Genomic DNA, 17,374 nt, shown 5'->3' on the forward strand with positions numbered 1-17,374 from the left:
CCACTGCCCCGCCCTTGCTATGCCACTGGAGCCTGGTTCTTGTCCTTAAAACATATTATTTAGTTTGTTTAGTCCTATACCTGTGCTCCTTATCAGAAAGGCTGCACGATTCAAGACTAAACCTTCAGGTACTTATTCCCCCAGATAAACTAATTTGGACTAAAAATCACAGGAAGAGATACACCATTAGCCAGTCATAAATTTATCATAGAAGCTTATTTATTACAAATAGGAAAGTAGGCATCTAATTGCTGTTTTGCCAATTACAATTCATAAGTAGTACATGCAAAAGAGCGTCTTTTCTTCCTGTGTGAGAAACTACCAGCCTGGAAGCAAAGCAGTACTCAGTGCTAGCAAAGTTCCTGCTTCTCCAGTAGCAAACCATTCCTTTTATACATAGGCTAACTGTGTGTACGTGGCAGTCCTCATGTCTCCTGTCTCTGCCGGTAGTCCCCTTGTCTAAAAACAACATCTGGCTTTACTTGTTCCTGCAAAACCAGTCTCACGACCTCCAACCTTACCTTGCTGTTTTACAGAGTTGGGCAAACTCTGCTCCACAGAGAGAAAGGCAGGCATCTTAGGAGTAACACAGTGGTCTACCATCTTATGGACCACAGATTTATGCAGCTAATAGCATCCCATAGAACTTCCAATGTCACCCTCTTCTCAAAGTCCAAGGGAGTCTGGTTTTTGGCTTTAAAACATATTATTTAGTTTCCAGGCCCAGGACCCTGACAGCAGCCTGCTTCTGATGATCTCCTTCACTGGTCAGGACCGAAGATCCAGTAGGCAGCCCAGGTCCATTGCTCTTGCCTAAACCTCGTTTTAACTTGTCCCACTTCCCAAATTCTGTACCAGTGTCCAGCACTTCTTACTAGCTGCCAGTGACATTAGCCTTCACTATTCCCCATGCCGTCAGCTGTGCATTGCACTTTCCCCCATTTCAGTGCTAGTTGTCCTGTTGCTCTGCAGGTGACTTGTTACTCTTGCCGTGACCAGCCAAATTGACTCAGCTGGTTGCTGGTTCTACATATGGCTTGCCAGGCTCCCTAGTGGGCACTGTTAGAGCTGATATGCTTCATTCTCTGTTTCTTGGCAACACAGACTTATGCTCTAGTGGAAGTTTTCCAGTCTCATGTGAGTGATAAGTCACAATGTTGGAAACATGGCATAATTACACTTGTTTCCTAAAATTTCTTCCTATTTCCCCTCCTGATTTTTCCTGTGTTCCTTTGTAATAGATATGGTTTGATAGAAAAGATGAATCTAAACAACAGCTGTGGACAATGTGTCGTTTCTTATCTTTCTGCTTTGGCAGGAGAATTGTTCGATATGGTGTTCATCTTTCAAAAGACACATTGTCCACATCTGTTGCGACAGCGTTTATTTGCTGTGGTTCTCAATTTGCAATTGATAGTCAGTGTTGGAAGGCTGGTGACTCAACCAATAGGAGGTTGTTTAGATTCAGAACCTATATTCTTCCTGTAAGTAAAGCAGACTCCTGACGTGTAGACCCAGTGGTGTGCTGGAGCCGGCTCGCATTGGCTCGCAAGAGCCGGTTGTTAAATTTTCTTCCAGCTTGCGAGCCGGTTGTTGAAAATAGCGAGCCGGCTCTGGCTCTCCTTCCTCCCTCCGGATCCACCTCACCGCCCGCTTGTTTCGTGAATTCTTCAGGGCAGGCAGTCTTGCCTGCCCGCTTCCAGCGCTGACTGTCCTCCCTTGCCGATTCGCCTTTTAAAAATGGCCGCCGAGACTTCGGCTGAAGTCTCGGCGGCCATTTTGAAGCGCGAGTCGGCAAGGGAGGACAGTCGGCGCTGGAAGCGGGCAGGCAAGACTGCCTTCCCGAAGAATTCAAAAAACAAGCGGGCGGTGAGGGACCGGAGCGGGAGGGAGAGTGGGAGGGAGGAGAAGAATTCACGAAACAACTCGGGAGGGGGTGGCAGGGGGGAAAAGGGAGTCGCTGCTGGGCATGGGTGGATGGAGGGGGTTCCTGGGTATGGGTGCATGTAGGGCAGGGGAGAGGAGGGTCACTGTTGGACATGGGTGCATGCAGGGGAGAGAAGGGTCATTGCTGGACATCTGGGTGCATGCAGGGCAGGGCAGAGGAGGGGAGAGAGAAGAAATGCTGGACATGGATGGAGGGGAGAGAAGAGTGAGGAAGGAGATGAGATGAGGGAAAAGGAAGAGAGGAGAAAAACTGCATATGGATGAAGAAAATAGGCAGAAGCTGAGGACCAGAAATGAAGAAGAAAGGAGGAAAGAAATAAATGGAAAGGAAGCCCTGGAAATGGAGTTAAGAGGACAGATAGCAGCAGAATCGGATACTGGGCCAGCATGATCAGAAAAACAGTCACCAGACAACAAAGGTAGAAAAAAAATTATTTTATTTTCATTATAGTGTTTGGAATATGTTCACTTTGAGAATCAGGTGCTCAACATTAAAAGTTTATATTTATTTACTTATTTATGGCATTTTATCCCACATTAAACGTGAATTAGATTGGAACCTGGGATCATTTAAATTTTTTTCCTGGAGAGAGTAATGCATTGCCCCCCCCCCCCCCCCCCCCCCCCCGGCTATAGCCACCTCTGCAATTTTGGGGGGGCGCTGAGGTGGACGGGGGGCGCAGTGGTGGACGGGGGGGGGGGGGGGGGCGCCGAGGTGGACTGGGGAGAGAGCCTGTTGTTAAAAATTTACCAGCACACCACTGTGTAGACCCTTTCGCCAAAACACGGCCATGTCGAGTCATATTGAAGAGTTGTCATTAAAGATCTCCTGCCACTATTGCTGCCTCCGCTGTGGTTTTTACTTGTTGGTTTTGTGTGGAGTGTGGGCTCTTGTTTGTTTGACAAAGGGCTGTACAAGAAGCCTCCAGGAGCCTAACCACATCTGTGCCATTACCAGGTCACATGCCTGTGGTGTGGACCATTTTAATTAGACATTAAGACCATGAACAGCACTTCAGACTGAGCCAGACTCCATTTGAAGAGCTCAAGTTTACTGGGATGTTTCATGATGCAGTGGTTAAAAATCCCCAAACCAATGTACCTGTCTCATAGTCTGGAGCATACAAAACCACCATATCAGTAGCACTAGACTGTTCAGATATTATCTTTTTAAGCTATATGCTGCAGTAAAAAGTCCAGACTCTATACACATAGATATAAATTATATTTTTGCATGTAGTTTAATCATTCTTAACAATGTTTCACTTCATAAGATACTCAAGTCTTCAGGCTGAGGGTCTCCAGTTTTTCTCCAGTCTGCACTATATGATTGTAAAGGACAACCACTGTAAGGGAAAAAAAAAGGGGAAAAACTGATTAAAACTATTCTCTTACTTAGATCCCAAAGATAAACACTTGTTTAAACAATTCTTGGTGCAAGTCCAATTATAATCCTAAACTGTGATGAAGGCATTAGTTCAGGGCTGCCGAGAGACAAAGCTAGGCCTGGGGCAAAAAATATTCAGGGCCCCTCCTGCTGCCCCCCCCCCCAACTGCTGCTCCCTTGCCACCAGTGCTGCTGCCCCACCCCCACCACCAATGCTATCTCCCTGGACACTGCCGCTTTTCTCCCCTCCCTTCCTCCTCCCTGCTGGTCTTACCTACAGCTTCCTGCAACCAGCAGTGACTTACAGTAAGAGGCCATCAAAACAGGAAGTTACAGTAGAGAGGGCAGGACTGTGGCAGAAGGAAGGCCACGGAGATGGCCTCTGATTGTGAATCGCTGCCGGCTGCAGGATCCCGTAGGTGAGACCTGTGGGGAGGAAGTATTTTTTAACAGTGGGAACAAATCTTTTTACCGTTCCTGCGGGTGGTAAAACATTTTGTTCCTACATCTATGGTGATTGTTGGCGCCATCCGAAGGCCTGGCACTGGGCCCTTCTTGGAGACTGGGCCTGAAGAATTTTGCCTCCCCCACTCGGTGGCCCTGCATTAGCAAACTAGATGTTTTCATAGCCTTATGGAGGGGAACCTTCCCATGAGTTGGTATCGCACTGACACCTGACCTTCAGAATTACAAACAACACATTCTGATGAATTCTCTCTAGATCAGTGGTTCTCAATCCTGTCTTGAGGTCCCCAATCAGTTGGGTTTTCAGGATACTGACAGTAAATATTCATGACAGAAATTTGCATACAATGACTCTATCACCCACAAATTGATCTCATGCATAGAAATGTGCAAACTGAAGGGTATTGTTGCAGTTCTAAAATATTTAACTTAATAATTTTAATTAGAATACACAACATTTTGGTAAGCTCTTTTCATGACTGCCAGCTGGAGTGTCCTACCAATATAAAAGGCCTCTGCAGTGTAATTGATTCAGGCCAAGCAGCAGCACTGCCCAGAGACCTAGGTCTGACTCAACTTTTTTTTTTGTTACATTTGTACCCCGCACTTTTCCACTCATGGTAGGCTCAATGCGGCTTACATATTATATACAGGTACTTATTTGTAACTGGGGCAATGGAGGGTTAAGTGACTTGCCCAGAGTCACAAGGAGCTGCCTGTGCCTGAAGTGGGAATTGAACTCAGTTCCTCAGGACCAGAGTCCACCACCCTAACCACTAGGCCACACAGCTCCTAATCCCTATATGGACAGCCTTGTGAGGCCACTGGATGGAGCAAGTCCTGGCCAGTGCACACAGTTAACCATATCTGCTGGACTCCCAGCTAAGGGCCACTGCTACTATGCCGCAGCACTGTGGAGGAAAATAGATGAGGAAAATCTTCAAATTCCTGTGCTCAATGGATGGTCAGGAAGCCCTGTAAGGAGCAGCAGTGGAGCTGCTGAGTGGCAGAAATAATATCCAAAAGTAAGATTTCTATAAGTTTGTTTGTCACACAGACAGGTCTCATGTTGTCTTGAAACTATGAACCTCAGCTTTTGGAACACAATATTTATGTGAAAAACAAGATCTTAAAGATGAAAATTTAAATAAGGGAAGAGACTCAGACATTTCCAGCATCCTTTCAGATGCCTCAGATCTGCAAAAGAGCTAAAAAAAAAAAAGTCATAATATTCAGAAAAACTCAAAAGCAGGAGTTGCCATTTGGAATTTTCCCTTTGCCTGTCTGCACTCCAAGTCCTACCTGTTCTATAAATGCTGATCTCACTGCCTGAGGTAGAGAAAGGGCAAATGGACAAGGAAAAGTCAAAGGTAAGCCAAATATCAATCACATGGGCCTGAGCTGCCTCATATTGGATGGCTTTTAAAACACTGAGGGCCAGATGCACTAAACCTTAACGACCCTCTAACAACCATTTAAGGAAGGAAATCCCTAACCGTTGCATGCATTAAAGGCTTTTCCAATGAAGCAAGCAGCTAACGAAAACAGAATACAAAAGAGTAACTACCATTGTAATGTGGACGATTCGGGATGCACTAACAATACCGACGATTATACCGAATCATTTACCGTGACATATTAAGCGTATGGTCAGAGCAGTCGTAAAGGCCTGAGCTGTCATCTCCCTGCTTCCCCCTGCACCTTAAAATTCCAAGCTGGCATGTTTAAAAACAAAAGTGAGATAAACAACACCTCCCTGCTTCTCTGCTCTCCTCTGAAGCATTCTGAAAACAACTTTAAACTGCTCAGGTCAGGTCCCCCTCCCCCTCCCCCTCCCCCTCCCTTCCTCTGTTTTCCCCAGCTGGGGTCTCTCTGCTGAGCTAAAGGGAATCACAGTGAAAGAGGTCTTTTGTTAGAAAGGGGGATTTATGAAGGACGTCCTTTTGGAGTCTTGAGGAGGACCTCTTCAATTGCACTCTCCTGCTAGGATCACAGAGCTAAATGCTTGCATGTCCCGATCCTCCCCCCTCGCACGCCCCCATCTGATGTAAGCAACCTACGTAGGTTTAATACGTTTGTGTTGAAGTTTGTGGCTCTGCGCATGTTTTAGGAGCCGATTACCGACGGGGATTACCAATCTGTAATGCATTGTACTTTACAATACCGCACCGAACATGTGTGACTTGTTTTTTTGGTGCATTCTTCGTTTTTTTCAAATTCGGTAAGCACTTTTATGTTTTAGATTTTTTTACGTTTGGTTGATGCATCTGGGTCTGAGACTCTTCAGATGTGGGTTTTTGTGGCTCAGGAATCTCTGTGTCTCTTACAAAGAAGATCACTGCATACTGGAGGATGTCAGCAGCTGTTCAAGAGTGAAACTCCTACAGCTGTCCATTTTAGAAATCACATAATTACAAAATACTACTGCTAATAATTATAAGACTCCACACCATCTGAAATAGTGAGCTGGTACCATTTTATACTCTATTTTTCATTCAGACTGATAGTATCACGACTTAAACCTGGCCTCTGTAATTTAAGTATCACACACCAGATTATCATGAACATTTTTACCCTTGTCATACTGGGGCTCCAAGGCATCCTTCCCATTATCAGTTCAGAAAACTCTTATTCAACATTTGATTACAGTAATGTACATCCAGAGTACACTAATGTAATCAAATTACAGCCCAGCCTTCCCCCAACTTTCTTTTTTTTTTTTTTTTTGTATTTCTCAATTGGGCAGTTTAATAATGTGGTATTACCTCTTCAACAACATTAGTAATAGTGGCATTTTAGGACTTGTTTCTATCAACTAATTATAGCACAAAGCACAAAATAAGTGCTGGTTAGCTATGGGTCAGTATGGCTTTGCCAACCAAAAATTCCTGAAATGCTTTCCATTTATTGTGTAGGTAAGCTTGATCTATTCCATTCTGACTTACATTGAGGAGGTCGAGCTGTATGGTTCCAGTCTTCTCAGTATCCAGCTGCTCAAATATTTCTGCAGAAGATGGAGAAATAGATTAGCTCACAGTTGTGAAAAGTAATATGGGTGCCAGAAGCGTAGCCAGACAACAGATTTTGGGTGGGCCTAGGGAAGAAGTGGGTGGGCACCAATTGTTCTCCCCCCCCCCCCCCCCCCAACCAGCACCCAAAAAATATCTCAGCTGGTGGGAAAACGCTTCTTTCCACCTTGGCAGTCTGCAGCAGGCATGCGCTGAAAACTGAACAGACGCAGGTGCCGGTATCATGGAGAGTAGCGTTTTCGTTACCATCTGGAGGAAGTCTTCAGCTGGCCGAGCTTGGGATCCCACAGCTACCACCAAACGTGTGCTACTGCTGGGTGGACCTGAGCCCTAAGTGGGTGGGCCCCGGCCCACCTGTGGCTACACCACTGGGGTGGACTCTTGTTCATAGACATCTTATTGAAAAATTTACCCCATCATCTCTACCCATCTGGTGGGATTCTGTGATTCAGTAGAGATAACTAATCAGAAATCATAGATTGGTACATATATAGCTAGAACTCAGCAGAGAGTTATGGGGCATTAAACACATGCAGCCCCTATTTCCAGTCAGAAGGGTTTTTCCGGTTAGATTATAATTTGGGTTCCCATTTTTATCTGTATTTTTACTTAGACAGAATATAATGAGGGGAATAAGTATCTGGGCCTTAGTGGTGGCAATATTCAAGTAATACACTCCACAGTTATGTGGTCTTAAAAAAGGAAAACTTTACTGAAGATAGATTTCCACTGAGGTGATCTCACGCACAACACTTTCATGGGAAGCAATCCAGACATCCCACTGCTTAATCCACCACACTCTGTGGATCATATGCTAGCTTCAGCTCTCTGCAAGGAGGAAGCAGAGAATATGCACTTTGTTCAGGGTCACTCTGCCCATGACATATGCTTCCCAGATTCAGGGAGTGCTGTTAGGGATCTCTGCATCTCCTGTACCCCAACAGACTGTGTACACTCCTTTCAAGTGACCCCAACACATGGAGAGCCCTGCTCTCAAAATGGATCTCACACAACAGATGGCAGGAAAGATTCATCTCTTTTGCACATCTTTGTATTAGAAAGGTACTCTGAAAGCTGCTCTCGAGTCAACCATATTCTTTCTCTTTACTCTTGCTTAGTAATCGATTGGAGGTTGCTTTGGGATCATCAAAAATCCTGTAGCCCTTCTCCAAATCTAAGAGAGTTTCCTCCTTTGTTTCTACAGGGGAAACAAAGATTTTCCTACTTGTTCTCGTCACACTTCCTCCCTGAAGTTTTCCCCTCTACGTGTTTCCACAAGACCAGGGCCGCCGAGAGACTGAGCCGGGTTTGGGGCAAGGCCCCTCCCTCCCGAGGCTGCCACCGCCCCCACCGAGGCCACTGCCGCTCCCAATCACTACTCAGGCTTCCAGCGCCGCAGTCACTGGTCTCACCCGCCCACCCGCCCTCGGCTCAATCCACAGTCCCTCACTGTCCACCACCGGGCCCCCCTGCATTCAAACCGATTTGGCAGCGCCTAGGGTTACCATATAGCTCCAGAAAAAGGAGGACGGATTGAGCCAGCCGGGTTTTACGTCCATTGCTTTCAATGGAAGTAATTGAGCCAGCCGGGTTTTACTTCCATTGCTTTCAATGGAAAGCAATGGACGTAAAACCCGGCTGGCTCAATCCGTCCTCCTTTTTCTGGAGCCATATGGTAACCCTAGCAGCGCCTCACCTCCATGTGAAAGCGCAGCGGCAGATCGCCTCCCTTCGGGCCTTCCCTCCCTTTGTCAAGCCCTCACAGAAACAGGAAGTTACATCAGGCGAGGGCGGGACACAGGGAGGGAAGGCTCGAAGGGAGGCGATCTGCCACTGCACTTTTACATGGGGGTGAGGTGCTGCCAAATTGACTTGAATGCAGGGGACCCGGTGGTGGACGGAGAGGGGCTGTCGACGAAGCCGAGGGCAGGCAGGTGAGACCGGGGACTGTGGCGCCGGGCCCCCTTTGGAGGCTCGGGGAATTTTGTCCCCCCTGCCCCCCACTCTCGGCAGCCCTGCTTAAGACCAGTCCATTAAATGCTCATTCATGGGAGATGAATTGGAATATACTAAATGTATGAGGTAAGAAGTATAAGTTTAGTAGAGAATGCAGGGAGTCTCTACATGTATTCTGATTGGCTCTGTTTGTTCCTCAAGCCTGCAAGTCCCTTCTTCCCCAGAACCCTAACTCTAGAAACCCTAGTAGCAAAGCAGAATGGTACACATGGACTCACTGAACATGATCTCCAGCCGAATCAGGCACCTGACAAAGTTGTCAAAGTCAATGTTCAGCTCTTCATCAGCAAACCGGGCGATAAGCAGCTCATGCACATTAGAGGTCAACTTGAATCCTATTAAGATCAAAATTAAACATGGAAGATAAATTGTCCAAGGAGTGATATCTTTACATCTTCAATCACTTCTGTAGCTACTGTAGGAAGAGTCTTCCAGGGTCAGCATGTACATCTCATACAACTAATGGCTGACAGTTGTTGCCCAATAGGTGTGATTTAGCACAGCTCTGGAGAGGAGGCTGAGCTTGAAAAATTCTGGGTATTTACATTTTAATAAGGTCTGATTTTCTGGATAACCAAATTATGCAAATATTTTCTGACTAATATTCATTGTGGATATCCTGCACACCAGACAGACTCATTTAGGGAATCTCTGTTAAAAAAAAAAGGATTGTGGGATTTTCCTTGGATTAGAGGCTAGAAAGAAGTAGAGCTATCTACACTTGTGTCACTCCAATTTGGATACAACGGATAGTTAAAAATTTCCATCTGTGATTTAGATGTCTGACAAACAAGTATTCTACAAGGAGATGCAGAACAGTATTCATACTTTTCACATGTGTGTACATCCTAATGAATGTGTCTTTCAGTGTACAGCAACATGTATACGAAGCAGGGCCAGAACAAGGATAGCAGGTACCTTAGGGAAACCTTTAACCTTGCACTCCGCATAGTCATGATCACCCCAATACTACCCCTCCTAGCATAAGCTGGGTAAATGGGTTATTTGAAATCTCTCACCCTCCCTACTGTTAAAAGTACCTCCTGTTTTTATTTATTTATGTATTTATTTGTAACACTTATACCCCGTACTTTCCCACTTATTAGCAGGTTCAATGCGGCTTACATAGTATAATAGGTTTACAAAATAAACATAGAATGGATTCAGTTGTCATATAGTGAAAAGAGGTAGTCAATTAGATGTGGGTAAATGAGATGGGCGAGCTAGGAGAATAGTCGAGGTAGGGAGTGGAAGGAGGGTGAGTACTGGGTAGCGTATTGTAAGTAAGGCAAAATAGTAAGAGGTTGGAAGAGGGATTTAGGAATTTAGTGAGGACTGTTGCTTTTTGGCATGTGTGTGGTTGTTAGGACCTATTGTCTTGCTTTCACTGCCCTTGTATTTTGGTACCCCCCCCCATTAAGCTGCTGCCCTAGGCATCTGCCTAGGTTGGGCCAGCCCTGATAAGGAGTCTCCTCTGTCCTGAAATGCTGTTGAGCTGCATTAGATAAGAGCTGGAGTCCGAACCTGCAGTAGAGAAGCTGACGTTCCACAGAGAGATATTTAGAATGCTGTTTCTATTTCTTGTCTTCTGTGTGCTCTGGAGGAGTTGTTTGGTTGCTGGAATTCTTGGTGCTATAAACCTGATAAATCTGAGAAATATGTTTTGCCATATCTGTGGCAGCTGGACAATTTCTATAAATCTAACTCTGCAGTTCTAGGGACCAACGTTCTCATCCATCACAAAAGATGCTCTTGCTCAATGATCCTTAGCTCACATCAAGTAACTCTACAAGCAAGCAGGTCTCACCCTGCTCTTACCTGTGGAGTCCTTTGAGCTGCAGTGGGCCAGAGAATACTTCATTCAAGTCTCTTAACACCTTTTACTGGACCAACACAATAATTACCCAAAGATGCTGTAATATGTGAGCTATCAGCCCACAGCAGTCCCTTCTTCAGATGTCTGAATGGTATCATAACCACTCTACTTGTGCTAGGATGGAAGAGCTGAACTTCTTATATACCCCAAAAGTAGTTAGGAACTGGAAGTTCAGGTCAAACAGGGATTGCTGGGTTTTTAATATGTGAACTGGAAAGCCAAACACCTTGCATGTAACTGTCTCGGAGGCAGAGGGGGATTGCTCAGGGTCACAGTGGTAGAACTGAGCCTTGACTCCATAGCCTAGGACTTGCCCTGAATCACAAGCCAATGCTCTGGCTATTAGCCTGTGCCTGTTCCTGGAGGAAGGGGATCTATAATATGAATAATTTTGATACAACTACTGATTTCACCTGTTTCACCCATATTTTTTTCTCATGGAAACATCCAAGGAACAGATAGAACCCTCAATAAGTTTTGGGGTTTAAGCCCCATGTATGATTTTACTCTCATTTTATAAGTACTAAAATTTCCTTCAGGGTGTGTCAGCTCATGAAGAAGGATTTCCTGGAGAAAGGTCAACTCAAGCAATGGAATGGGTTAATTTGGTCTACTCTTGTAGAAAAGCTCTCATTCTTGAGCCTTATACATCATTTAAAAACTGGTTTCCTACTCCTCGTTTAATCAAGAAGAAACTGGAGAAAGTAAAACAAGTGTGAAGGAATGGCGGCTGAGCCCTACTCACCTGCTTCTTCTAAAGCCTTCCGCATCTCATAGGCATTCATGACACCAGAACGATCCACATCCATGCACTTGTAAGCTCTCTGTGTAACACACACACACAAGATACGTTTCAGGATACCAGCAGCAGGGTTTGGATTCCTGAGGATGTTGTGAAGAATAGAAGGCGAGGGGAGGGGGTGGAAAATAAGCTGAGATAACTTAGGAAAGATGGAAGTAAGGTAGAAACATAAGTGGATTTCATAGGGAAGGACCATTTAAACTAGTCTGTTTCCCTCACAGAGATATACCAGAGCCTTGCTGCAGGATCATACTTGTTGATCTACTTCCTTGTTTTGGAAGCTTGACGAGCTATACCACTGTCCTGTGTACACTGGCACTGTATTCTCTGCTCTTTAGCCTTCTAATGTTTCATGTGATTTGGGTGGATTAAAGGTTTTCTTACTGAATGGAGTTATACTGTGAAGAAGAATGATGGATTTTCCAAATCGTAGACCCCAAATTGTGGAGTTCCTCAGGGTTCTTTCTTATCCTCAATTCTTTTTAATGTGTTTATGAGTTCTTTGGGTGATTTTATGGAATCATCACGTTTGGTTTTATCATATGCAGATGATATTTTTATTTTGATTACATTGGGTTTTGGTTCTGAACAAGATCATTATTTAATTTTGGATAGTATAGAGAGAACTCAAAGATAGGCTTCTTTGAGAGGTCCTTTTACTAAGCTGCGCCGGGCCAGTTTTTATTGCGTCTGGTGAATTAGCTGCTTTGTTATCTGCTTTATGTTACCTGCTTTGATTCCTGAGTAGATATAAGCGGGATATAAGGACCAGAATAGAACAGAATAGTATAAGAGGTGTGGATTGTCAACCAGCACAGTGACCACATTAATTTATCTGCTGGTGCTTAAATTAATACACAAATTCAGTGCTGCTATCCAAATTCAGTGCTGCTATCCGGCACCGTCCATTTAGTTTAGACCTGTTATTTAAACCAATGTATGAGGGCCCTGTTTACTAAGCAACATTATAGGCGCATTAGCATCTTTAACGCGTGTTAAACCATGTATGCTCATTAACTGTTTGTGCCTACATTATCCCTATAGGCGCATACATGGTTAACGCGTGTGCTAATTGTAGGCGCATTAAAAATGCTAACGCGTCTTAGTAAACAGGGCCCTAAGTTATTTGGATAGTGACTGAATTTTGCCACCATCTAGATAATTTTTCGAGCAGCCCCCACCCCGCCTTGTATCTGGCCCCTTCTTCTATGGATAGTATCAGGCCACTCAGTTGTATATTCAGCATGATACTATCCATAGAACTGGAAAATACATGGATAGCAAAGTTAAATGTTCACCAGCTGTCAATGTGAACATATAATTTTATTTGATAAATGGCCACCGGTATCTATAACTAGTGCAACAATCAGGTTTTCACTTTTCCTACTCCCTCCAACTTCTTTCATTCCTTATTCCTCCAGCTGCTGTTAGTATTGTCCTGTATATCTGTCCCAAATCTGTCACAATGTGCTTATTATTATCTTAGTTGTTCAAAGTGTCTACCACCCTCTTCGTTTAGAAGAACGTTCTCAGAGTCTTCCTCCCTCCAAATTCACATCATGACCCCCTTGTTCCTAAATATGATTTAATAAGAAATATTCCTCCTTAGATTTTATTGAAACCTGGCAAGTTTCTATCATGTCCCCTGTCCCTTCTATCCTGCAGTGAGGGGAGGAGGGAGAAAGCATATATTGCTTTCATGCTCCTGGTTACAAGGGTATGTTATGGCAGAATGCAGCTGCTTATCAAGCTCTGTATAAGAATTCTGGGGGTTGGTGGGGGGGGGGGGGGAGGGAAGAGGCAAATCTTGTGCTTGATATATGTGTACTTTGCTTCTTGGGTTTATGACAGAGAGCACATACTTACTCTGAGCAGTAATGTATAACAGTAGCTTCTTACCTGGTACTTTAGAATCTTTGTCCAGAGAATATTGAATTCCTTCAGTCCTAGTTTGCCCGTTCCATCTGACTGGAGTGCTACAGGTTAAGGGAAATGATGGAAAAACTGTGCCTTTCTCCTACTAAGTTAAGAATGATGACAAAAGGAGGGGTCCTGTAACTGTTCTACCTGAGGAATAAAGCCCATTTTCTTGAAAGTAAAGATCTGTGTTGGCGGACCCGAAGAACTTCTGTAAAAAACATTAGTGTCAGCTAAACAGCTGTGATTGGCTGACAGAAACATGGAGGGACTTAATGGAAAGGGAAGGACTTCTAAACAATTGATTCATGTGGTGCAGTGCTTAAAGCACTAGCCTGGGAATCAGAAGGTAGCTGGTTCAAATCTCCTTTTTTTACTAATTTTTAATTTGGACGTCCCCAACTGCACTTGCATGTTTTTTTTTTCTTCCGATTTTTGCTCTCTGCATGGGTCCGGCCAGCACCAACTAAACTAAATTTGCTGGGGGGACCTGCATACTGCTGTCATGGAGCTTGGAATGATATTTGAGGCTGGCATAGAGGCATCTCAGGGGGACCAGTACACTACCAATGCTGGCCCCTCCCACGACCAAATGCCTTGGATTTGTTCGTTTTTGAGCTGGGGCGCTTTGGTTTCGATTATCGTTGAAAAACGAAAACGCCTAGCTCAAAAACGCCCAAATCCTATGCATTTGCCCGGCATAAACCGTATTTTCGAAACTAAAGATAAACGTCCATCTTTTTCGAAAATACGATTCGGCCCGCCCCTTCACGGACCCGTTCTCGGAGATGGACGTTTTTACAAATGGGCGTTCGCGTTCGATTATGCCCCTCAATGTATCCTAGTGCTGGCACTACTACTTAAGCCAGCAGCATCTAAGCGTGAAAGTTCTGAAGGTGCACCAGTCAATCTAATTTTTATACTGCATTTCAACAAATGTCACAGCAAGGTTTAACTATTATATGGGATAAAAAGTAGGATTAATTTTTTATTTTCCTTCTTGTTAAGAGAGAAATGATTTAAAAATCAATTTGGCCTGGTGGTTTCTCCTTTCCCTTACAGCTCAACTAGAACTAGTGCCATGATCCTTCATCTGCAAGTATCTGCTTTTTAGATCTACTGCATCAAGACATCAATATTTACCTATGGACAAGTGGACTATGCGTAAAGAACATAAGCATTGCCATACTGGGACAGACCGAAGGTCTATCAAGCCCAGTATCCTGTTTCCAATAGTGGCCAATCCAGGTCACAAGTACCAGGCAAGATATCAGAACAACAAAATAGATTTTATGCTGCTTATCCTAGAATATGCAGTGGATTTTCCCAAGTCTATCTTAATAATGGTTTATGGACTTTTAGGAAATTAGCCAAACCTTTTTTTAAACCCTGCTAAGCTAACTGCTTTACCATATTTATTGGCTATGAATTCCAGAGTTTAATTACTCTTTGAGAGAAGAAATATTTTCTCTGATTCATTTTAAATTTACTACTTAGTAGCTTCTTCGCGTACCCCCTAGTCCGATTATTTTTGGAAAGAGTAAACAAGCGATTCACATCTACTAGTTCCACTCCACTCAGTTTCTTTATAAACCTCTATCATATCTCCCCTCAGCTATCTCGTCTCCAAGCTGAAGAGCCTTACCTGCTTTAGCTTTTCCTCATAGGGAAGTCATTCCATCCCCTTTTATCATTTTCGTTGCCCTTATCTGTATTTTTTCTAATTCCACTATATCTTTTTTAAGATGTGGTAACCAGAACTGCACACAGTATTTGAGATGTGGTTGCACCATGGAGAAATACAAAGGCACTATAACATCCTCAGTTTTGTTTTCCATTCCTTTCCTAATAATACCAAATATTCTATTTGCTTTCTTAGCCGCTGCTGCACACTGAGCAGTGGATTTCAATGTATCATCAATGATGACATCTAGATCCCTTTCCTGGTCAGTGACTCCTAATGTGGAACCTTGCATCACATAACTATGGTTTGGGCTCCTCTCCCAGTCTTTTACTTGCATGTGATTGAACTGGATATCCTCACTGGTGCCATGATCCTTCACCTCCAAGAATAAAACTGAGAATATTATAATGCCTTTGTATCACTCCGTGGTGCGACCCCACCTCGAATAATGTGTGCAATTTTTGTTACCACATCTTTAAAAAAGATATAGCAGAATTAGAAAAGACACAGAGAAGGGAGATGAAAATGATAAAGGGAATGGGATGTCTTCCCTATGAGGGAAAGCTAAAGCAGCTAAGGCTCTTCAGCTTGGAGAAAACACGGCTGAGGGGAGATATGATAGAGGTTTCTAAAATACTGAGTGGAGTGGAAAGGGTAGACATGAATCACTTATTTACTCTTTCCAAAAATACTAGAACTAGGGGACACGCAATGAAGCTACAAAGTAGTAAATTTAAAACAAATTGGAGAAAATATTTCTTCACTCAATGTGAAACTCTGGAATTCGCGGTGTTGTTTAAAGTGCTAGGTCAAAGTACTTAAGTAAAAGTCAAGATAAATGCATATTTTGATACTTAAGTAAAAGTAAAAAGTACAATGAAAAACACATTAAAAATGTAGGGGCTGTTTTACTAAGTCATGGAAAAAAGTGCGGCAGTGTGAGTGCATCTTTTGGACGCACGCCAGGCCAGTTTTTGCTGTATCCTGGAAAACGGACATGCATCAACAAAAAAACCAGCGCATGTCCTCTACACCCTGATCATGACTGAATAGATAGGAATGGGCTGGAGTGTAAAGTTTAACGGGCTTCGACGTTACCTTCAGAACTTCTACGGTCTGTGCCCTGAGATTGGCAAGGACAAATCAAACTCGGGTACACATATAAAGTAACACTACCATGTAAAATGAGTTTATCTTGTTGGGCAGACTGGATGGACCGTACAGGTCTTTATCTGCCGTCATTTACTGTTACTATGAGATCTTACAGCCACCCCTTGACTTAGTAGTAAGGTCTCATGCGCTACACTGCCATTTACCGCTGGGTAAGCGCCATGCGGCAGAAAATAGAAAACATTTTCTATCACGTGTTTTTGACACACGTCAAATTCAGAATTACTGCCTGGGGCACGCAGTAGCCAGGCGGTAATGTTGATTTAGCGCACGCTGGATGTGGGTAGGGCCTTATGCACCTTTGTAAAAGGGCCCCTTACTCAAGTAACAGTAAAAAAGTAGGAGCAGGGGTTGGGGGAAGCACAGTGCAAGTTCATCTTAGTGGCCACCTTGCTGGTTAAGAAATGCATATTAATGTCTTGGGTAGGTGAGGCACCCCCTAAGCTAGCAGTTTGGCTGAGTGCTATGAAGGAAATGGCCAGCTGGGTGCTCACTTCTCTTAGTTCCACTACTTCAGCGGGGTCTCGACTATATAGGGAAATTTGGAACAGGATAGCTGATGTGCAGATGCTGGTACCCCCAGCTGAAGCCCCAGTGGGGTAATCTGTTCCAAGGTAGCTGGCGAGTGCGCTCCAAATAATTTTTAACTAATATTAAACAACTAGTAAAAAAGCCCCGTTTCTGATGCAAATGAAACGGGGGCTAGCAATGTTTTCTTCTGTGTGCATGTGGGAGTGTGTGTGTCCCTGCCCTCTGGCCTCTCTCCCCTCCCCCCTCTGAGTCCTTCACTGTTACAGAGCCAGCGATTTGATTTCGGGTGCTCTGCTGTTTTCCTTCACTGACTGTGTTACAGAGAGGGCGGGGCAGACACTCATAGGGAAACCGGATATCTCGCCCCCTTCACACTTCCGGCTGGAGGCTTCATAGAACGTTGGTGTTGCTTTTTATATAGAGAGATATTAGGGATCTTAAGACTGTGTAAGCAAGTTTGAGACAGGAGCAACCTTCCTAGAAATGCAAGTGGACACAGGGGAGGGGAGGATAGCGGGGAGGAGGGGGAGGGAAATTATAGTTTACCGTC

The 17,374-nt window shown here is 44.2% G+C and overlaps 1 protein-coding gene across 1 annotated transcript in view; it reads right to left on the bottom strand.

Moving 5' to 3' along the window:
* Nucleotides 1-3,155: 3,155 nt before the first annotated feature.
* Nucleotides 3,156-17,374, bottom strand: part of CAPN2 (calpain 2) — a 149,892-nt gene continuing 135,673 nt past the window's right edge. Inside the window, exons 17-21 of the mRNA XM_030195967.1 lie at nt 13,422-13,490; nt 11,466-11,544; nt 9,063-9,179; nt 6,745-6,803; nt 3,156-3,293 (exon numbers count right to left, since the gene is read on the bottom strand). Coding sequence (XP_030051827.1) covers nt 3,270-3,293; nt 6,745-6,803; nt 9,063-9,179; nt 11,466-11,544; nt 13,422-13,490 — 348 coding nt within the window. The 3' untranslated portion in view covers nt 3,156-3,269. The remainder of the gene's footprint in view (nt 3,294-6,744; nt 6,804-9,062; nt 9,180-11,465; nt 11,545-13,421; nt 13,491-17,374) is intronic.

Source organism: Microcaecilia unicolor, chromosome 3, assembly GCF_901765095.1.
Source record: "Microcaecilia unicolor chromosome 3, aMicUni1.1, whole genome shotgun sequence".
In the NCBI taxonomy this organism is placed as follows: domain Eukaryota; kingdom Metazoa; phylum Chordata; class Amphibia; order Gymnophiona; family Siphonopidae; genus Microcaecilia; species Microcaecilia unicolor.